Below are 20116 nucleotides of genomic sequence, written 5' to 3' on the forward strand. Positions count from 1 at the left end.
ACATGGTGACTGGCATCTACTTCTTGGCATGCGTGGGGAGTTACCGGAGCAGGCACCAGCAGAGCGATCCCTGTGTAGTTAGGGGTCTACAACCAACAAGGTACATAGCAGCCTCATCTCAACGGACTGGCTACTGTGCTGGATGAGGTGCAAAGAATTCCACAGTCATCATTGGCACAAAAAATGACACTGCATAGTGGGTGGAGGAACCCAGGAAGGTGTCCTCGGCCAAGAGAGAGGATGAGCAAAACTGCAATGCTACGATGAGAAAGTGGGCTGAAGATCCCAATGCACAATAGACATACTGCACCACGTAAGGTGCCCTTCCCCAATTGGCTTACTCTTCAGGAAAACTTTGAAAAATGGAGGTCAAACCCTACAAGGGACCATCACACATAGGCTGAGAGGTGACATTCCTTTGTCGCCTCATACATCTGGCAGGAATACCTCGGGCCTATTCTAACCCCCCCCCCCTCCCCCCCGAGAGCTGCATCAAACCAGTCTCAGGACTGAAGACAACCACAATAACAACATTCTAACCCCCAGGCCCACAGGGGGTATAGATTTCAGATAACCTACCCACGCACAACAAAATGCCAGGTGCTCTAGAGTTTCTTAAATGACACTATAGCTGTGTTACAACTGCCACCTGTAAACATTCCTGGTGAAGATGTGAAGCTGTATTGCTATGTCTCTCGAGGAAAGGGTCACGTCCTTTCCTATCAGCTGCATTTTGTAGACAAGCCTTTGACAGCCTACACAACTTGACACCATGGGGTCCATCCAACACTTCACCTGGTGTTCAAGTGTTTTGTCTGGCTTCGGATGGAGAAGACTGCCAATAGTGGACATATACACGTCTGAAATGTCTACTTAGCAAAGATTCTCACCATGTGCATGCACCAGTTCATTATTTTCCCAGATACAACTTTACATTTTGCGCATGTGTATATTGTCACCTTATGACAGGATCTATATGAGGACAAGTAAAATTTCCTGATTCCCCAGTAACAAAGACACTTTCCTGAGTGCAAATATACTTTTCCCAGGTGGGAGTATGTTTTCTGTGTGTTAAGTGACAATATATATTCTGTTGGAATTATAAAATGCTTTTTTTTACCCCCATGCTTCCCTCCAGTACTAAATTGGTGATACCTCGATGCCTCAGAATGTGTCCTACAAAATGATACTTTCCTACAGACAAGTTCTACCACAAATTATTGTTCTCCTCAATTCTATTCAGTACCTCCTCCTAATCTTCAGCATTCTTCTGTAGCAGAACATTTTGAAAGCTTCTATTCTCTTCTTGTCGTAACTATTTGGTGTCCATGTTTCACATCCATACATGGCTACACTCCATACAAATACATTTAGAAAAGACTTCCTGACTCAAATCCATATTGAATGGTAACAAATTTCTATTCTTCAGAAACACTTTTCTTGCCATTGCCAGTGTACATTTTATACCCTCTATACTTCAATCATCAGTTATTTTGCTTCGCAAGCAGCAAAACTCATCCACTAATTTAAGTGTCTTATTTCCTAAACTAGTTCCCTCAGATTTGATTACATTTCATTATCCTCATTCTGCTTTTATTGATGTTCATCTTATATCCTCTTTTCAAGACTGTGCATTCCGTTCAACTGCTCTTACAAGTCCTTTGCTGTCCCCGACAATTACAATGTCATCAGCAAACCTAGAAGATTTTATTTCTTCTCCCTGGACTTTTAAATCCTACACCAAATTTTTCTTTTGTTTCCTTTACTACTTGCTCAATATACAGATTGAATAACATCGGGGCTAGGCTACAACCCTATCTCACTTTATTCTCAACCACTGCTTCTCTTTCATGCCCTCAACCCTTATAACTGCCATCTGGTTTCTGTATAAATTTTAAATAACCATTCGCTCCATGTATTTTACCCCTGCCACCTTTAGAATTTTAAACAATGTATTCCAGGCAACATTGTCAAAAGCTTTCTCTAAGTCTACAAATGCTATACATGTAGGTTTCCTTTCCTAAAACTATCTTCTAAGATAAGTCATAGGGTTAGTATTGAAATAAATAAAAAGAACCAGATTGCTTTTGTTCTACAATATTGTAGAACAAAAGCAAACTGGTGCTTTTCATTTATTATAATGTTGTTCTATCAAGAACCGATGGACGATTCTGTCAACATGGGTCAGTATTGCCTGATGTGCTTCTACACTTCTCTGGAATCCTAACTGGTCTTCCCCGAGGTTGGCTTCTACCAGTTTTTTCATTCTTCTGTAAAGCATTTGTGTTTGTATTTTGCAGCCATGACTTATTAAACTGATAGTTCAGTAATTTTCACACCTGTCGGCATTTACTTTCTTTTGAATTGGAATTATTATATTTTTCTTGAAGTCTGAGGGTATTTCACCTGTCACCAGATAGAAGTGTTGTCACAGCTGGCTCTCCCAAGGCTACCTATCAGTAACTGTAATGGAATGTCATCTACAACCAGGGTCTTGTTTTGAATTACATCTTTTCAATGCTGTCAAACTCCTCACACCGTATCGCATCTCCCTTCTCATCTTCCTTTATGTCCTCTTTCATTTCCTTAATATTGCCCTGAAGTACATCTCACTTTCACAGACACTATATACTCCTTCCACCTTTCTGCTTTCCCGTCTTTTGCTTAGGATTGGTTTTCTATTCAGGTCTTTATATTCATACAGGTGGCTCTCTCTTCTCCAAAGACCTCTTTAATATTCCTGTACACAGTATTTATCTTACCCCTAGTGATATATGATTCTATATTCTTACATTTTTCCTGTAACTGCCTTCTAGCTGCTTCATTTATTGAATTTTATATATTTTTCTTTCATCTTACAATTTAAAACATGGTTCCGAAATGTCTAACCATTATATAATCAATTTGAAACCTTCTGGTGCCTCTAGCTTTCTTCCATGTATGCAACTTCCGCTCATGATTATTAAATCTAGTGTTAGCTATGACTAAATTATGCTTTGTGCAAAATTCTCCAGGAGTCGCTTATGACTTAAAATTTTCACCTCCCTTAACTATCTATATAATTTCTTTTATCATACATGTCCTCGATCTGCTGCTTGTCTACAGAGCTAGTTGGCATATAAACTTTTACTACTATGGTGGTAGTGGGCTTCATGTATATCTTGGCTACAATAATGTGTTCACTATGCTGTTCATAGTACCTTATCCAAGTTCCTACTTTTTTTACTCATTATTAAACCTACTCCTCTATTACCCCTAATTGATTTTATAAATATAACTCTGTATTTACCTGACCCGACGTCCTGTTCCCCTTCCACCGAACTTTACAACTTTCCACCATAAATAACTTTTAATCTATCCATTTCCCTTTCTAAATTTTCTAACCTAACTGCCCAACTAAGTAATCTGACATTCCATACTTTGATCCACAGAACACCTGTTTTGTTTCTCCTGATAATGACATGATCCTGAGCAGTACTTGCCTAGAGATTTGCCGCCTGGAAGATTTGGATTTTGCAAATGACACAGTTTTATTAGCTCAAAGGCTGACTGATATGCAGGCTAAATTAAACCTGCTGGGAAAAAAAAAAGTTGTGGGGGGGGGGGGGGAGGGCTGCTGGCCTGAAGATAAATATAGGCAAACAAAGGAAAAGATTAAATTCAGAGAATATGGAAGTGCCACTGTTAATAGGGGAGCAGTGGGTGGAGACTGTCAACTCATTCCTGTATCTGGGTAGTATGACAGAAGATGGAGCTGGAGATGATGTGAAAAACTGCATTAAAAAGGCAAATGCTGCCTTCATACACTGTATACAATATGGAATAATAGAAATAACAAGTACAAAACAAAAATTCATATTTTTAATACAAATGTGAAGGCTGTCCTGTACACCAGTGAAAGCTGGAAAAAGATAACATCCCAGTTACGAAGCTTCATAGATAGATGTCTCCGAAGCTTTATGAATATCTGGTGGCCAGAAAAAACTATGTAATGGGGAGCTCTGGCAAATAAACCAGATACCTATAGAAGACCAGATACAAGAAAGAAAGAGGTGGTGGCTGAGGCACACACTGAGAAAGCCAGATGGAACCATCGAGAAAAGCATTGGAATGGAACCCCAGGGAACAAAGAAGGGGACTGTGGAAGGGGAAGCAAAAAAAGCTGGCAAGACCTGGGCAGAATTGAGGCAAATGGCAAAAGACAGAGACGGGTGGCAAGTTTTCTCAGATGTATTATGCCCCCATAGGGGCTAAAGGAATATTTGGAAAGTTGTATTTATGGCTTATTGATTTATGATAAGATCACCTACTAAGCAATTTGAATCGTCAAACTTTGTGATACTACCTAGTTTCAGATTAAAACTATATGTAATCATGTCATTGAAGCTACTATTATCCCACAAATCAAACAGCTGGAGAGAACTTTCTCATATCACATATACCAATGATCCCTATCAACTCACCCACTCATTTTCAGTAATTCCCAGTCAAAGTTTAGATTGCAATAACAATAAATCAGACTCACTGTCAGCAATGTAGGAGAAGAGACTGCTACTTACTATAAAGAATTGAAGATGCATACAGGCACAATTAAAAGACAGGCACTGTATACAAACAGTGTTGCCTATTTGGAACTAAGTGTCTTCTTTACGGTAAGTAGCAATCTGTCTTTTCTTACATTATTGATATTCGTACTTTAAGTATCCATTGTCTGATTCTGCTGAAAGACACACAGTCAGACATTCAAATTCATTGGAAGTCATTTACGACCAGTATTTTTTGCATGGTCAGCTGTATATTGTTCTTTTACAAACCAGGAGTTCAGGAACCCAATTTATACTACTACCGCACAGCATCCTAAAAACGAAAAATGTTGGGTATTCAAAAGTTTTGTAACTGTGCCGTCAAAAATTAAAAACCTTAAAAACAATAAAAATGAAAAAAAGGAGGTCTTTTCATTCATATTCTATATGATTCGTTACAATTTTGAATGCCATACCTTCAAAGTGGGTGAAGTCACAAGAGAGTGCACTATTATATAATGTGCATGCGCATGCATGCCCTGTAACCCCTGAATCTAGTGGGAAAGTTGCCAATGTGTTTCTTCTACAATGTCCCAGATTCTTCCAGAATGTTGAACAATGGTTTCAAGCTTTCCATTATACAGTTTTCATGGGGATGTGTTCGAACTTAGGGGGCATATTTAGGCAAGAGCAAGAGACAAGCATCAATATACCTCTGAAAATCAATTAGATGAATGAAAGTTAAATAAATGTAAGTGATTGCTGAAGGTAATGAACAATGTACTTCCTTTCACATTAGGGTTTTGTTGAATACTTAGTGAATTCAGAAGTACTTCATGTTTTTGGGTATTCGAGAGTATTTAGAGTGAAATACTAACATTTTTATTGTTCCTTTTTACAATGTTTGAATGATCTGGACTGTTCCAAGGAAACAACTGACAATCAGGACCAATCAAAGTGGGTCTTTCAGTTATTACGTAATAGAAAGTCTCGTCTAAACAGAGTGTGTTCTAGCACATTCATTAATCCCCTGGGTGATCAAGGCAGAAAATACAGGACATGGGACTTGACCCATGATGAAACAGTAGATAATAATTTGGTTGCGTGTTGGCAAAGCCAATAAAATAAATGTGATGTCATGAAAGTAACTAATAACTTATCTGGCAAATATTGTATTGAACCCTAACCTTTCCTTCATATACAACACAAGTAAACCTAGCACCAAAACCCCCAAGAAACTTTCTTGTGCTGCATAATGCAAGGTAAATTTTAATCCAGGGGTTGAGCTTGTTAATAAGACAAAGACCACCTATGCTGTAAGAATATCAAAGTAATTTTCATTGGTCAAAGAGAATTTTATGTATAATGCTACAAAACAAATACTTATGAAGCAAAATGAAATTAGTTTTCAACTGTATGACAATCTCCCCTGTAGTTTTACACCAGCACAATATCTTGAAATGGTCTGGTGCCACTGCTTACCTGAACATTTTCAACTGTCGAGTGCTGCGCAAAGAAGTCTAACAGTTTGTCAAGAGTAGTATCCTGTACAGGAAAGCCTTTTAAGTAAAGGGTGCGAGTCATTAGCTCCTTCCGCCGTTCTTCATTCCATACAGGTAGTGGCTGGTCTGGCGATCTACGTATTTTAGAGCGATCATCACTTATCTGCAAACAAAAAGAATGATAAACCTTGGACACACACACCTGACCCTTTCCATATCTTAATAGCATGTAAAACATACATATTACAAACTCAATGTGAAGTTCTGACAAATTCTGATTAGAATTACATACCATTATGCCTGTGGGCTACTCTAGGACAAATCTGAAAATTTATGGATAAAGAGCTGTCACAGATACAGAAAATCTGCACTGACCAATGATGAACCATCTATCCAAAAGGAGTGTAATGTCTGAACTTATACTGCATCTTTTCAATAACTGTAGAACTTCTTGAGGTAGCACATTTGTTGGTTTTTCTAAATCTCAACCCAACATACAACAAGCTAAACTATGGATAACTGTCACAACAAACTTCATTCCAAATAGATGTAGTCATTCCATCACTGATCAAAACTGGCAGCATAACCAACTCCAACATGATACAAATTAAATTTATCAACATCCAATAATCCCACAACTTTTCTATTAAAATTCCATTAGAACTTTATCACATGATCAAAGGACAGTATACAGATATAGGGTTGCTCACAGAGAAAAGGATACTGCACAAAGCAAATGAATACAAATTTACTTAATTTAGAAAAGGTTGTTAATGGGTGTGCTTGAGAGGATAAAGCTCCCCACTGTCATTTGGTAAGAACTATTTCAGCACATCTGAAATGGTTTGGGTAAACTGAAATGAGAGTAGGTGATAAGGTAAATAATACTTGGTTTCTATTTGCAAGTTCATTTCAACACAACCAAAAATGACATTTCCTTATAGTATCTGTTGAGACGAAATAGGAAAGCTCTCAACTTTGGTTTGAAACCCCTCTGCTTTGTCACTAGAAGCAGACCCTTGAGCAGCACTTTTGAAAATATATTTTTACACTACTTTGAGTAGTGCCTGAAGAGAGAATCACAGCAATTTCTTGCGACAGTGGAGTTCCTGGAAGCAGCTTTAACTGGAATGTGAAGGTAAAGATCACAATCTGTTAAATGTAACCTAGAATAAAGTTTATGTATAGACGAAGTGGCTTGTTTTGGGAGTAAAATTATTGTAGTTCATTACTGTCCCACGCAAAATCGATAAAGCAGCTGAGTTTCAGTACATTCTTGCAGTCATTTAGATTCTACAGTGATGACTAATGGTTTCCCCTTCCAGAAGAGTATACGTTACCTATATTTATTGTAACTTATCTGTTTTCCAGTCTGCTAACTATATCAAACCTCAAAAAGTTTGAGGAAACTAGCAATTTTTACCACATTTTCTGTTTCCTTAACAGAAATCTTATCTTGTGTATTTCCTTCAATTCTCTTAAGGAGTTATTAAAGTTTTTAGCTCAGCGGATTAAAAGATAATCAGGAGACTAATTTGAAGATATTTGTTCACTGTCCTTTAATACACTGCACTAGCCAAAATCCAACCCCACTGTAAATGCTACTTCTGAACACTGAATTAATAGGTTCATATATGTAAGGAGCTGGAAATTGTTCTTACTACTGTCAAACACTTGGCAGCTGCTAGAAATCAGTGCACTTTGAGAACTCCCTAGGGTCACATACCTCTGGCACCAGTACCAAAGGTACATGAAGTGCTGTCCCTCTTGGAGATCCTGTCTCCTCTGCAAAAAGTTAGGGATACATCATTACTCATCCACTTGACTGAATGGTGTTTCAATGGTAGATTTAGGCATCCTGTACAGGATGGATAGAGACCAGGGAGGACTGGGGGCAGTTTTGTTTTACAAATCCCCCTCCAACCAACAAGTAGGAGGTGTTGCCTTTCACTGAAAAACTGAGCTAGTGAGACTCCCTTCACCTGTTGTTTTGCCCGAACCTGTTTTGCCCAGTGTCAAGAGGAGGCAAACACAGAAGGGTAGGTGGTCTATTAATTGTTGGCAGTTAAAACATATGGCAAATGTTGGTACTCATTTAGGGATATGACAAGTGCAGTGTGTGTAAGTCTGTGGACCTTGTTCAGAATGTTGAAGATGCTAATCCAGTAGCCATTGAGGGTGCAACCAACTCCAGGCTGTGGCACACACTGGAACAAATGATGCCTGTTGTCTGGGCTCCAAGGTCATCCAGCACAAGGGATTGAGAAGACTGAGAACTGATAGTGGCCTCTCGTTCTGATTTGAGTGGAAGGTCTGAATCACAGACTTCAAAGGTTCTGAGGTAAGCTAGGCTGTGTCTTCCTGGACTTGTACCATAGGGTTGAGAACTGTAGAGTCCTCCTAAATGCATCAGGTGTGTACTACATGTCAAAGGCTGCGACTCAGGAAGCTGTGTGTGGGATGCATATAAGAGCTTTTTAGATTACAAGACTCTCCATCCAATCCAGATAATGATAGGTGTAGGAAACCCAGAAGCATCGGAACAAGATTGAAAGAAGGGCCTCCCACAGATGAGAGTATTAAAATCCTAATGGGAAACTGCTGAAGCATTCACAACAAAGTGCCAGAGTTTAAAGTGCTCATGAAAAAGCAAAGAAGCTCACGTAATACTAGGTACAGAAAGCTGGTTGAAACCTGAAATTGATACCAGTGAGATTTTTGGGGAAAATTTTGGTGTATACCAAAAGGATAGGCAAACGGTAAATGGAGGATGTGTATTTGTCACTGTAAACAAGAAACTCAAATCCACTGAGATAGAAATTGAAGCTACATACAAGACTGTTTGGGAAAGACTCAGTATCAGGGGTGGGCATATGATAATTGCATCCTGTGAAACATTACTAAATGCCTTCTCTGAAAACTACCTAGAAAAAGATAGCTACAAAACCCACTCATGCTGAAAATATATTGGATCTAATGGCAAAAAACAGACCCGATGATGCCCACATTGAAACTTATCAGTGATCATGAAGTGGGTGCAACAACAGTGATTACCAAAGCAAAAGAGACACCATTCATACACACAAGCAAGCACACCTCATGCACGCATGACTGCCAACTCCATCTTGGCCTGGAAGGCATGTATCACTGAGATGCAGACAACATTTTGGAGGAGGGGGGGGGGGGGGGGCAGAAGAGTGTGGGGACAGTATGTTACCACAGGATGAGGCCAAGATAAGCAAGGGAGTGGAGAATGTGTTATAATCTTAACTCATATCTGTGCAGTTCAGAAGATATGGTGCTAGTGCTGCAGTCTACAAAGGAAACTGCTTACAATTCACTCATGTGACCAGTTCCAGAATATTGCTCAATTGTGTGGTACCCGTACCAAACAGGACTAATGGACTTTGATTAGATTTACTTTCATTCCAATTGATGCATAGTGAGGTGGTCCTCCAGGATGCAGAACATGTCAGAAAAAAGAAGCGCATGACAAATATTTACAACTGGAACGATAGTCTTTTTTTGTTGTTCAACGTATACAAAAAAAGGCAGCACAAAAGTTCACAGTTTTGTTCATCCACAGGAGGGTATCACAGATACTGAGGGAATTTAACTCTTTAAGACAAACTATCCTGAAAGTGTCTATTAAAGTTTCAACAACCAGCTTCAAATCTTGACTCTAGAAATACACTACTTTCCCCTATGTACTGCTCACAGAGATCGTGAGGATAAGACGAATAATTACTACACATACAGAGGTATTAAAACAGTTATTCTTCCCACACTCTGCAAGTTAAAGGAAAGGAAGAACCCCGAATAACTGATACAGCAGGACGTACCCTCTGCCATGCAACCTCACCATGTTCTGCAGAGTATAGATGTAGATGCAGATGCAGATTTCAGATGGCTGTGATGTTAGTGTCAACATCAGAGTTCAGATAGATAAACTTAAGTTTCAGAAACCAATGTGTTCCATGGGCAGTATGGTTAACTGTCAGAAAACAAAAAAGTTACAGCACAAGACTTGGGAGATTGCTGCCACCAGTAAACACTCAACATATAATTGATACATATTTTAGTTTGTAGCCATAACTTCGACTACAATTTGTTACAGTGCCACTTACCGTATTTACTTGAATCTAAGCAGCACTTTTTTTCCGGTTTTTGTAATCCACAAAACCCCCTGCGGCTTAGAATCGAGTGCAAAGCAAGCGGAAGTTCTGAAAAATGTTGGTAGGTGCCGCCACAACTAACTTCTGCCGTCGAATATATGTAGCGCTACACAGGCATGCTTTGTAGGCACAAAGATAAATACTGGCGCCAAAACCTCTGCGTCAGTAAAGAAATTAAAAAAAGGTGGAAGATGAGCTTTCTTCTTCCGCCCCGAGTTTCGGCCACTGCATTTTCATTTATTATCCAACGAAGTAAATACAAATTCCGTATTGTTTGTTCATCTTCAAATGTAGCAGCATTTCAATGTACTACGAAAATCTGACTGGCAAGACTGTTTGGGATGTTTGTCAATATGGCCCACTCTACATTCTGAATTTTTTCCTCCCTGTGAGAAGAGATGGTTGCTAATAGGAGCTTGATGAATTGTGAGTCACATGTAGTATTATCTTCACCATAAGAATAATACAAGTATAAACATTTTGCCAAGTATTCTTTCGCGTTTGCTGCTATCTCATTTAAATCCTGTCTGCCTAATAAACTACGAAACTAGAGTGAGACAACAGCAAACGCGAAAGAATATACGTATCATGTCATGTTTATATTCATATTATTCTTATGCTGAATAGTGACAGTTAAAAATGAAGCATGGCAACTAACTAGATTTTTGAATCTAAGATGACTAATTTCTGTGCAGAATGTAATGTACTAAAGAGGCACCTGCAAAGATTTTCAAAAGGGAGAAAAATTTTCGCTACACTCATGTTCAGAACATCTTCTATCATATGTAGTCTATTATTTGGTTCTTGTTGATCATTATCAAAGAAAGCAGCAGTGTAAGTAACAACAAATAGCAGTCTCTTGCCATTGTTTTGCTAATGAGACAATTCCTCTTTTTTTTGTAAGCGGCAGTAGCGCGCACAAAAGCAAGCCATTCCGCAAGCAGCGACAGGCCATAAACACGCACTATCAGAATGTGACAAACAATGCATGACAGTACAGTAATGCATTTTCAGCATAGAGTGATGAAAACACCTGTAACAAAGAAAACGGCACTTATCAGATCAAAGCAAAATAACCAATTGATTCAAACCAGACGAAGCACGTGAAAAAGGAAGGGTACCCGTATAAATATGGACAGAGCGCCTGACACATAGCAATGGGTACCTGGTAAAGCTTAACTGCTAAGCTTACGACTCGAAGCTAACTACTGTAGCTGTATAGTCATTCATTCGACCTAAATTGTGTTTAATATTACAATGGACCAACTTTGTTTCGATTTTGAGGGGCAGCCTAAAACTTTTCACTACCCTTGAATTTCGAGTCTCAAATTTCAGGTGCGGCTTAGATTCATGAACATTTCCCCCCCCCCCTTCATTTCAAGTTTCATTTTTCAGGTGCAGCTTAGATTCAAGTAAATAAGGTTTTTAGACAGTTTCTGAATCAAAGTATTCATGAAGCACTGACAGAACTGTCAGTAGAATTTGGGGTCTGCGTTCCCTTTAAATCCATGAAGTAGGTCAAAGGGAGCCACAGAACAACAACGACCCCAAGGAAAAGATTTTTTACAAGCAGTTGAGCAATGGATGCTGAAAGTTATTCCTTGAAACTTTCAGTCTAACTCCAACTGCGCTATTAGCTCTGGGGTGGTCGAGTTTAGACTCCAGACCACCAAATGGAGCCACGTAATATAGATGGAAAAGCTTCTGTGTAATCGTTATAGCACAATTAAGAATATGCTGCTGGCACTTTACTAACAATGACAGTGTTCCCACATTCCCAGATGAGTGTCAATGGGACTTCTACAACAGGCTGCAGCTGTCAGTTTCATCAAACTGTTGTGTTTAACAGGATTTATCAGGTTTAGTAACGATGGCACTGTGGATCCATAACAGAACAGTAGCATCAGCTCCTGAGTAGGTGCCATGAAGGAATCAGGATGCTGAGTCATTTTCATATGGTTTACCTTTAACTAGTATATGTGCAATAACCATGTGTTGTGTTGACAAAAGCACCAAGCAGTGCTTTAAACCAATATTGTGTTGCCACCTGCTTAATTAGTATCTGTGGATGTTCGTGTCTTGTGCAAAGCCAGTCTAAACAATACATGGCCTATGAAAGAGGAAGCCACTTAGTACAATTTTGCACAGAGCATAATTTAATCATTGCAAACAGTTTAAGGATCATGAAAAGGTTGTATACATGGAGGAAACCTTGAGACAATAAGATTACAGACTGACTATATAATGGTAAGACATTTCGGAACCAGATTTTAAACTGTTAGACATTGGGGCAACAGGGACTGAGCACAATTTATTGGTTATGAACTGTAGATTAATACTGATAAACTTGCAAAGATAGGAAACTAAGGAGATGGACTTGGATAAGCTAGGAGGACAGGAGGTTGCAGAGTGTTTCAGAAAGAACTTTAGGCAACAACAGAGGAAAGGAATACAGGAGAAGAATGGGTTGCTTTGAGAGATGAAATAGTGAAACAGCAAAGGATCAAATAAGTAAGAAGACAAGGACTAGTAGAAATTCTTGGATAACATAAGAGACACTGAATTTAACTGATGACAGAAGAAAATACAAAAATGTGCAAGTGAAGCAGACAAAAGAGAATACTAATGTGTAAGAAATGAGTGACAGGAAGTTCAAATTGGTTAAGCGGGAATGGTTAGAGGACAAATTTAAGGACTTGGAAATGTATTTCTCTAGCGGAAAGATAGAAACCACCAACAGGAAAATTACAGAGGTCTTTGGAGCAGAGAACCAGCTGTATGAATATCATGCACTCAGACAGAAAACCAGTCCCTAGCAAAGAAGAGAAAGCTGAAACGAGTATACAGGGTGTTACAAAAAAGGTATGGCCAAACTTTCAGGAAACATTCCTCACACACAAAGAAAGAAAATATATTATGTGGACATGTGTCCAGAAATGCTTACTTTCCATGTTAGAGCTCATTTTATTACTTCTCTTCAAATCACATTAATCATGGAATGGAAACACACAGCAACAGAACGTACCAGTGTGACTTCAAACACTGTTACAGGAAATGTTCAAAATGTCCTCAGTTAGCGAGGATACATGCATCCACCCTCTGTCGCATGGAATCCCTGATGCGCTGATGCAGCCCTGGAGAATGGCGTATTGTATCACAGCCGTCCACAATACGAGCACGAAGAGTCTCTACATTTAGTACCGGGATTGCGTAGACAAGAGCTTTCAAATGCCCCCATAAATGAAAGTCAAGAGGGTTGAGGACAGGAGAGCGTGGAGGCCATGGAATTGGTCCACCTCTACCAATCCATTGGTCACCAAATCTGTTGAGAAGCGTACGAACACTTCGACTGAAATGTGCAGGAGCTCCATCGTGCATGAACCACATGTTGTGTCGTACTTGTAAAGGCACATGTTCTAGCAGCACAGGTAGAGTATCTCGCATGAAATCATTATAACGTGCTCCATTGAGCGTAGGTGGAAGAACATGGGGCCCAATCAAGACATCACCAACAATGCCTGCCCAAACATTCACAGAAAATCTGTGTTGATGACGTGATTGCACAATTGCATGCAGATTCTCGTCAGCCCACACATGTTGATTGTGAAAATTTACAATTTGATCATGTTGGAATGAAGCCTCATCCGTAAAGAGAACATCTGAACTGAAATGAGGATTGACACATTGTTGGATGAACCATTCGCAGAAGTGTACCCGTGGACACCAATCAGCTGCTGATAGTGCCTGCACACGTTGTACATGGTACGGAAACAACTGGTTCTCCCGTAGCACTCTCCATACAGTGACGTGGTCAACGTTACCTTGTACAGCAGCAACTTCTCTGACGCTGACATTAGGGTTATTGTCAACTGCACAAAGAATTGCCTTGTCCATTGCAGGTGTCCTCGTCGCCGTAGGTCTTCCCCAGTCGCAAGCCATAAGCTGGAATGTTCCGTGCTCCCTAAGACGCCGATAAATTGCTTCGAATGTCTTCATGTCGGGACACCTTCGTTCTGGAAATCTGTCTCAATACAAACGTACCGAGCCATGGCTATTTCCCCGCACTAATCCATCATCAAACGGGCATCTCCCAACTCCGCATTTGTAAACATTGCACTGACTGCAAAACCACGTTCGTGATGAACACTAACCTGTTGATGCTACGTACTGATGTGCTTGATGCTAGTACTGCAGAGCAAAGAGTCTCATGTCAACACAAGCACCGAAGTCAACATTACCTTCCTTCAATTGGGCCAACTGGCGGTGAATCGAGGAAGTACAGTACATACTGACGAAACTAAAATGAGCTGTAACATGGAAATTAAGTGTTTCCGGACACATGTCCACATAACATCTTTTCTTTATTTGTGTGTGAGGAATGTTTCCTGAAAGTTTGGCTGTACCTTTTTGTAACACCCTGTATACAGAGGGTCTGTACAAAGGAGATGAACTTAATGGAAATACTGTAGAAATGGAAGAGGATGATGATGATAATATGGGAGATATGATACGGTGAGAAGAATTTGACAGAGAACTGAAAGAAAGTAGAAACAAGGCTTTTGGAACACACGACATTCTGCCATAATTACTGCAGCCTCGGGATAACCAGCCATGACAAAACTATTCCATCTTGTGAGCAAGATGTATGAGGCAAGTAAACTCAAAATTCAAGGAGGATGTAATAAATCCAATTCCAAAGTAAGTAGATGCTGGTTGGTTGGTTTGTGGGATTAATGGGACCAGACTGCTACGGTCATCGGTCCCTTTTTCCAAGTACTAAAAAAACACCCACAGAGAATAAAAACGATTAACAGAATAGAGCACAGACGACACAGAACAAGAGAAACTGAGACAAAGACCAGACAAAACGAACTAAAATAACACAGAGTGTGACGGTGGTTGGCCGACCATAGAAATAAAAAAAGGAAAAGCCAACCATTTAAAACACATTAAAAAATCAGTTTAAAACCGGAGGCCAGAGGCCTGAATCCACACAAAACAATAAGACAAAACAGAAACACTTACATTAAATGATAAAAACCCCCTGCCCGAATAAAACGTAAAACTAAGTCAGCCGTAGCAGAGTCATCTGTTAAAAGGGCAGGGAGAGTGTCAGGCAGTGCGAACGACTGCCTGAGCACAGCTAAAAGCGGACACTCCAATAAAATATGGACCACAGATAAAACGGAGCCGCAGCGACATAGAGGTGCGTCCTCATGGCACAATAAGTGGCCGTGCGTAAGCCGAGTGTGCCCAATGCGCAGCCAGCAGAGGACAACAGACTCCTTGCGGGAGACCCGCTTGGACGACCGCCACACACGCGTCGTCGCCTTGAGAGAACGGAGTTTGTTTGGCATGGGCAGATTGCGCCATTCGGTGTCCCAAAGCGAGAGAACTTCGCAGCGGAAGACTGCCCGCAAATCAGTCTCCGGGAGGCCAATGTCCAGGGTGAGTTCACTGGTGGCCTGTTTGGCCAGGCGGTCAACATCTTCATTGCCCGGGATACCAACGTGACCGGGGGTCCACACAAAGACCACAGAGCGGCCGCAACGAGCAAGAGTATACAGGGACTCATGGATAGCCATTACCAGACTGGAACGAGGGAAACACTGGTCGACAGCTCGTAAACCGCTCAGGGAATCGCTACAGATAACGAAGGACTCACCTGAGCAGGAGCGGATATACTCTAGGGCTCGAAAGATAGCGACCAGCTCAGCAGTGTAAACGCTGCAGCCAGCCGCCAAGGACCGTTGTTCGGAACGGTCCCCTAGAGTTAGCGCATACCCAACACGACCAGCAACCATCGAACCATCGGTGTAAACAATTCCAGAGCCCTAATACGTGGCCAAGATGGAATAAAAGCGGCGGTGGAAGGCCTCTGGAGGGACTGAGTCCTTTGAGCCCTGTGCCAAGTCGAGCGGAAGGCAAGGGCGAGGAACACACCACGGGGGTGTACGCAGAGGTGCCCGGAAAGGAGGTGGAACAGGGAAAAACCCAAGCCCGCAGAGAAGCTCCTTGACGCATACGGCGATCGGACAACCTGACCGGGACCGACGATCTGGCAGATGGACGACCGACTGCGGGAACAGGACACGGTAAGCTAAAAACATGGGCAGCATAAGCAGCCAGTAATTGTTGGCGTCGTAACCGCAGTGGAGGGACACCTGCCTCAACAAGGATGCTGTCCACAGGGCTGGTGCGGAAGGCACCAGTGGCAAGTCGGATCCCGCTGTGTAGTATTGGGTCCAGCACCCGCAACGCAGAGGGGGATGCTGAGCCATAAGCCAGGCTCCCATAATCCAGACGGGACTGGATTAACGCCTGGTAGAGCCGCAACAGGGTAGGTTGGTCGGCGCCCCGGCGGGTGTGGCTCAAGCATCTCAGAGCATTTAGATGCCGCCAACACGCCTGTTTGAGCTGCCGGATATGAGGCAGCCAAGTCAACCGGGCATCGAAAACCACCCCCAAAAACCTGTGTGATTCCACCACTGAAAGAAGTTCGCCGGCAAGATAAAGCCACGGCTCCGCGTGGACAGTGCGTCGCCCGCAGAAATGCATAACTTATGTCTTGGCTGCCGAAAACTGGAACCCATGAGCTACAGCCCAAGACTGCGCCTTGCGGATAGCACCCTGTAGCTGACGCTCAACAGCTGCAATGCCAGTAGAGATGTAATAAAGGCAGAAGTCGTCAGCATACAGGTAAGCAGAGACAGAATTTCCCACGGCCGCAGCGAGCCCGTTAATGGCTATTAAAAAAAGGCAGACACTTAAAACAGAACCCTGTGGCACACCGTTCTCCTGGACGTGGGTGGAACTATATAAGGCTGCGACATGCACGCGGAAGGTACGATACGACAGAAAATTTCTGATAAAGAATGGCAGAGGGCCCCGAAGACCCCATCCATGAAGCGTAGAAAGGATGTGATGACGCCATGTCGTATCGTATCGTACACCTTCCGCATGTCGAAAAAGACAGCAACCAGGTGCTGACAGCGGGCAAAGGCAGTACGGATGGCCGACTCCAGGCTCACCAGATTGTCGGCGGCGGAGCGGCCTTTCCGGAACCCACCCTGAGACGGCTCCAGTACCCAATTCAAGCGCCGGCACACCATCCGTTCGAGAAGCTTACAAAGAACATTGGTGAGGCTAATGGGGCGGTAGCTGTCCACCTCCAAAGGGCTCTTGCCCGGTTTCTAAACGGGGATGACAATGCTTTCCCGCCATTGCGACGGAAACTCACCCTCGACCCAGAGACGGTTGTAAAGGTCGAGGAGGCGTCGCTTTCAGTCCACTGAAAGGTGTTTCAGCATCTGACAGTGGATGCGATCGGGCCCGAGGGCGGTATCAGGGCAAGCGCACTGTGAAATTCCCACTCACTGAATGGAGCATTGTAGGATTCAGAAGTGTGGGTGCGAAAAGAAAGACACCGACATTCCATCCACTCTTTAATGGAGCGGAAGGCCTGGGGGTAATTCGCAGAAGCGGAACTCATAGCAAAATGCTCTGCTAAGCGGTTTGCAATGACGTCGGAGTCAGTACAAACTGCTCCAGCCAGTGAGAGCACAGGGATGCTGGCAGGGGTCCAATAGCCGTAGACGCGTCGAATCTTGGCCCAGACAAGCAATGGAGTGACAAGGAGGCCAATGGTGGACACATACCGCTCCCAGCAGTCCTCCTTGCCTTGGCGGATAAGGAGGCGGGCCCATGCACGCAGCCGTTTGAAGGTGATGAGGTGTTCAATGCAGGGATGTCGCTTGTGACACTGTAGCACCCGTCGGTGATCTTTAATCGCTGCAGCGATCTCAGGCAACCACCAAGGCACAGTCCGCCGCCGAGGGGACCCAGAGGAACGGGGAATGGCAGATTCGGTGGCAGTAATGATGCCGGTGGTGACCGATGTAACCACCGCATCAATGTCATCATTTGAGAGAGGCTCAATAGCGGCAGTGGAGGAGAACAAGTCCCAGTCAGCCTTACTCATAGCCCATCTGCTAGGGCGCCCAGAAGAGTGACGCTGTGGTAGTGACAGAAACATCGGAAAGTGGTCACTACCACACAGGTCGTCATGCACACTCCATTGGACAGACGGTAAGAGGCTAGGGCTACAGATTGAAAGGTCAATGGCGGAGTATGTGCCATGCGCCACACTGAAGTGTGTGAAGGCACCATCATTCAAAATCGAGAGATCGAGCTGCGACAATAAATGCTCAACGGTGGCGCCTCGACCTGTTGCCACTGACCCACCCCACAGAGGGTTACAGGCGTTAAAGTCGCCCAGTAACAAGAAAGGTGGCGGCAATTGGGCTATCAGCGCAGCCAGGAAATGCTGCGCGACATCACCCTCCGGTGGAAGGTAAAGACTGCAGACGGTAATAGCCTGCGGCGTCCACACCCTAACAGCGACAGCCTCTAAAGCAGTTTATAGAGGGACAGACTCGCTGTGAAGAGAGTTAAGGACATAGATGCAGACGCCACCAGACACCCTTTCATAAGCTGCTCGGTTCTTATAATAACCCCGATAGCCACGGAGGGCGAGGGTGTGCATTGCTGGAAACCAAGTTTCCTGCAGAGCAATGCAGAGGCAAGGGTGAAGGCTGATAAGTTGGCGGAGCTCAGCTAGATAGTGGAAGAAACCGCTGCAGTTCCACTGGAGGATGGTTTTGTCCATGGCTGAGAAAGGCGTGACGGGACTGGGAAGGCAGATTACGCCGCTGGGTCACCTGCTGCCTCCGATTGAGCACCTGTGCTAGTGCTATTCATAGCGTCTGAGGGACCGGCGAGATCGAGGTCCTCAGCGGACGCCAGAATCTCCACCTCGTCCTCAGATGCAGAGCTGGAAGGTTGCGGTGGGGTGGCTGCCACCGCGAGTTCCTTGGGCTTAGAGCTGCTCTTCTTTGATTTCTCACGCTGCTCCTTGGGTTTAACTGGCTGGGAGGGCTTCACCGATTCAGTCTCCGGGACTGAGGAGGATCGTGAAGCCCTTCGACCAGCTAATTGTGGGCACTTACGCCACTGTCGGTCGTCAGCCTTCCCGCTGGTGGAAACCTGGGAAGGGAGGGACCCCTTGCGAGCGTGAGAAGCCGAAGAAGTTGGACACTTCTCCGGCTTAGAAGTGGGGACCGACATCCCCGATGGGGGGGATGTTGTTGCTCCTGAGGTACGTGGCACAGGAGCAACCCACTGGCAAGGGGGCAGGAGGAGTTGTACCACTCGTCGATCCGGCCGGAAGTCGCGAAACTGATGGGGCGAGCACAGGTGTTGTAGCAGTGGCGTAGGAAGATGTCATTCTCACTGGATGTAATCGGTCGTATTTCCTTTTGGCCTCAGTATAAGTCAGTTGGTCCAGGGTCTTATATTCCATGATTTTGCGCTCTTTCTGGAATATTCTGCAGTCTGGCGAGCAAGGTGAATGGTGCTCCCCGCAGTTGACGCAGATGGGAGGCGGGGCACATGGAGTATCGGGATGAGATGGGCGTCCGCAATCTCGACATGTGAGGCTGGAAGTGCAGCGGGAAGACGTATGGCCGAACTTCCAGCACTTGAAGCACCGCATCGGGGGAGGGATATAGGCTTGACGTCACATCAGTAGACCATCACCTTGACCTTTTCCGGTAATGTATCACCCTCGAAGGCCAAGATGAAGGCACCGGTAGCAACCTGATTGTCCCTCGGACCCCGATGAACGCGCCGGACGAAATGAACACCTCTACGTTCTAAGTTGGCACGCAGCTCGTCATCAGACTGCAAAAGGAGGTCCCTACGGAAAATAACACCCTGGACCATATTTAAACTCTTATGTGGTGTAATAGTAACGTTAACATCCCCCAACTTGTCACAAGCAAGTAACCTGCGTGACTGGGCGGAGGATGCCATTTGTATCAGTACTGACTCAGAGCGCATTTTAGACAAGCCCTCC

At 43.4% G+C, this 20116-nt stretch overlaps 1 protein-coding gene across 1 annotated transcript in view; it reads right to left on the reverse strand.

Annotated features, from left to right (window-relative positions):
- LOC126191333 (la protein homolog) overlaps nt 1–20116 on the reverse strand; it is a 59099-nt gene that overhangs the window by 28632 nt on the left and 10351 nt on the right. Inside the window, exon 4 of the mRNA XM_049932167.1 lies at nt 6006–6188. Within this exon, the coding sequence (XP_049788124.1) occupies nt 6006–6188 (183 nt within the window). The remainder of the gene's footprint in view (nt 1–6005; nt 6189–20116) is intronic.

The sequence above is a fragment of the Schistocerca cancellata genome, chromosome 6 (genome assembly GCF_023864275.1).
Source record: "Schistocerca cancellata isolate TAMUIC-IGC-003103 chromosome 6, iqSchCanc2.1, whole genome shotgun sequence".
Classification (NCBI taxonomy): domain Eukaryota; kingdom Metazoa; phylum Arthropoda; class Insecta; order Orthoptera; family Acrididae; genus Schistocerca; species Schistocerca cancellata.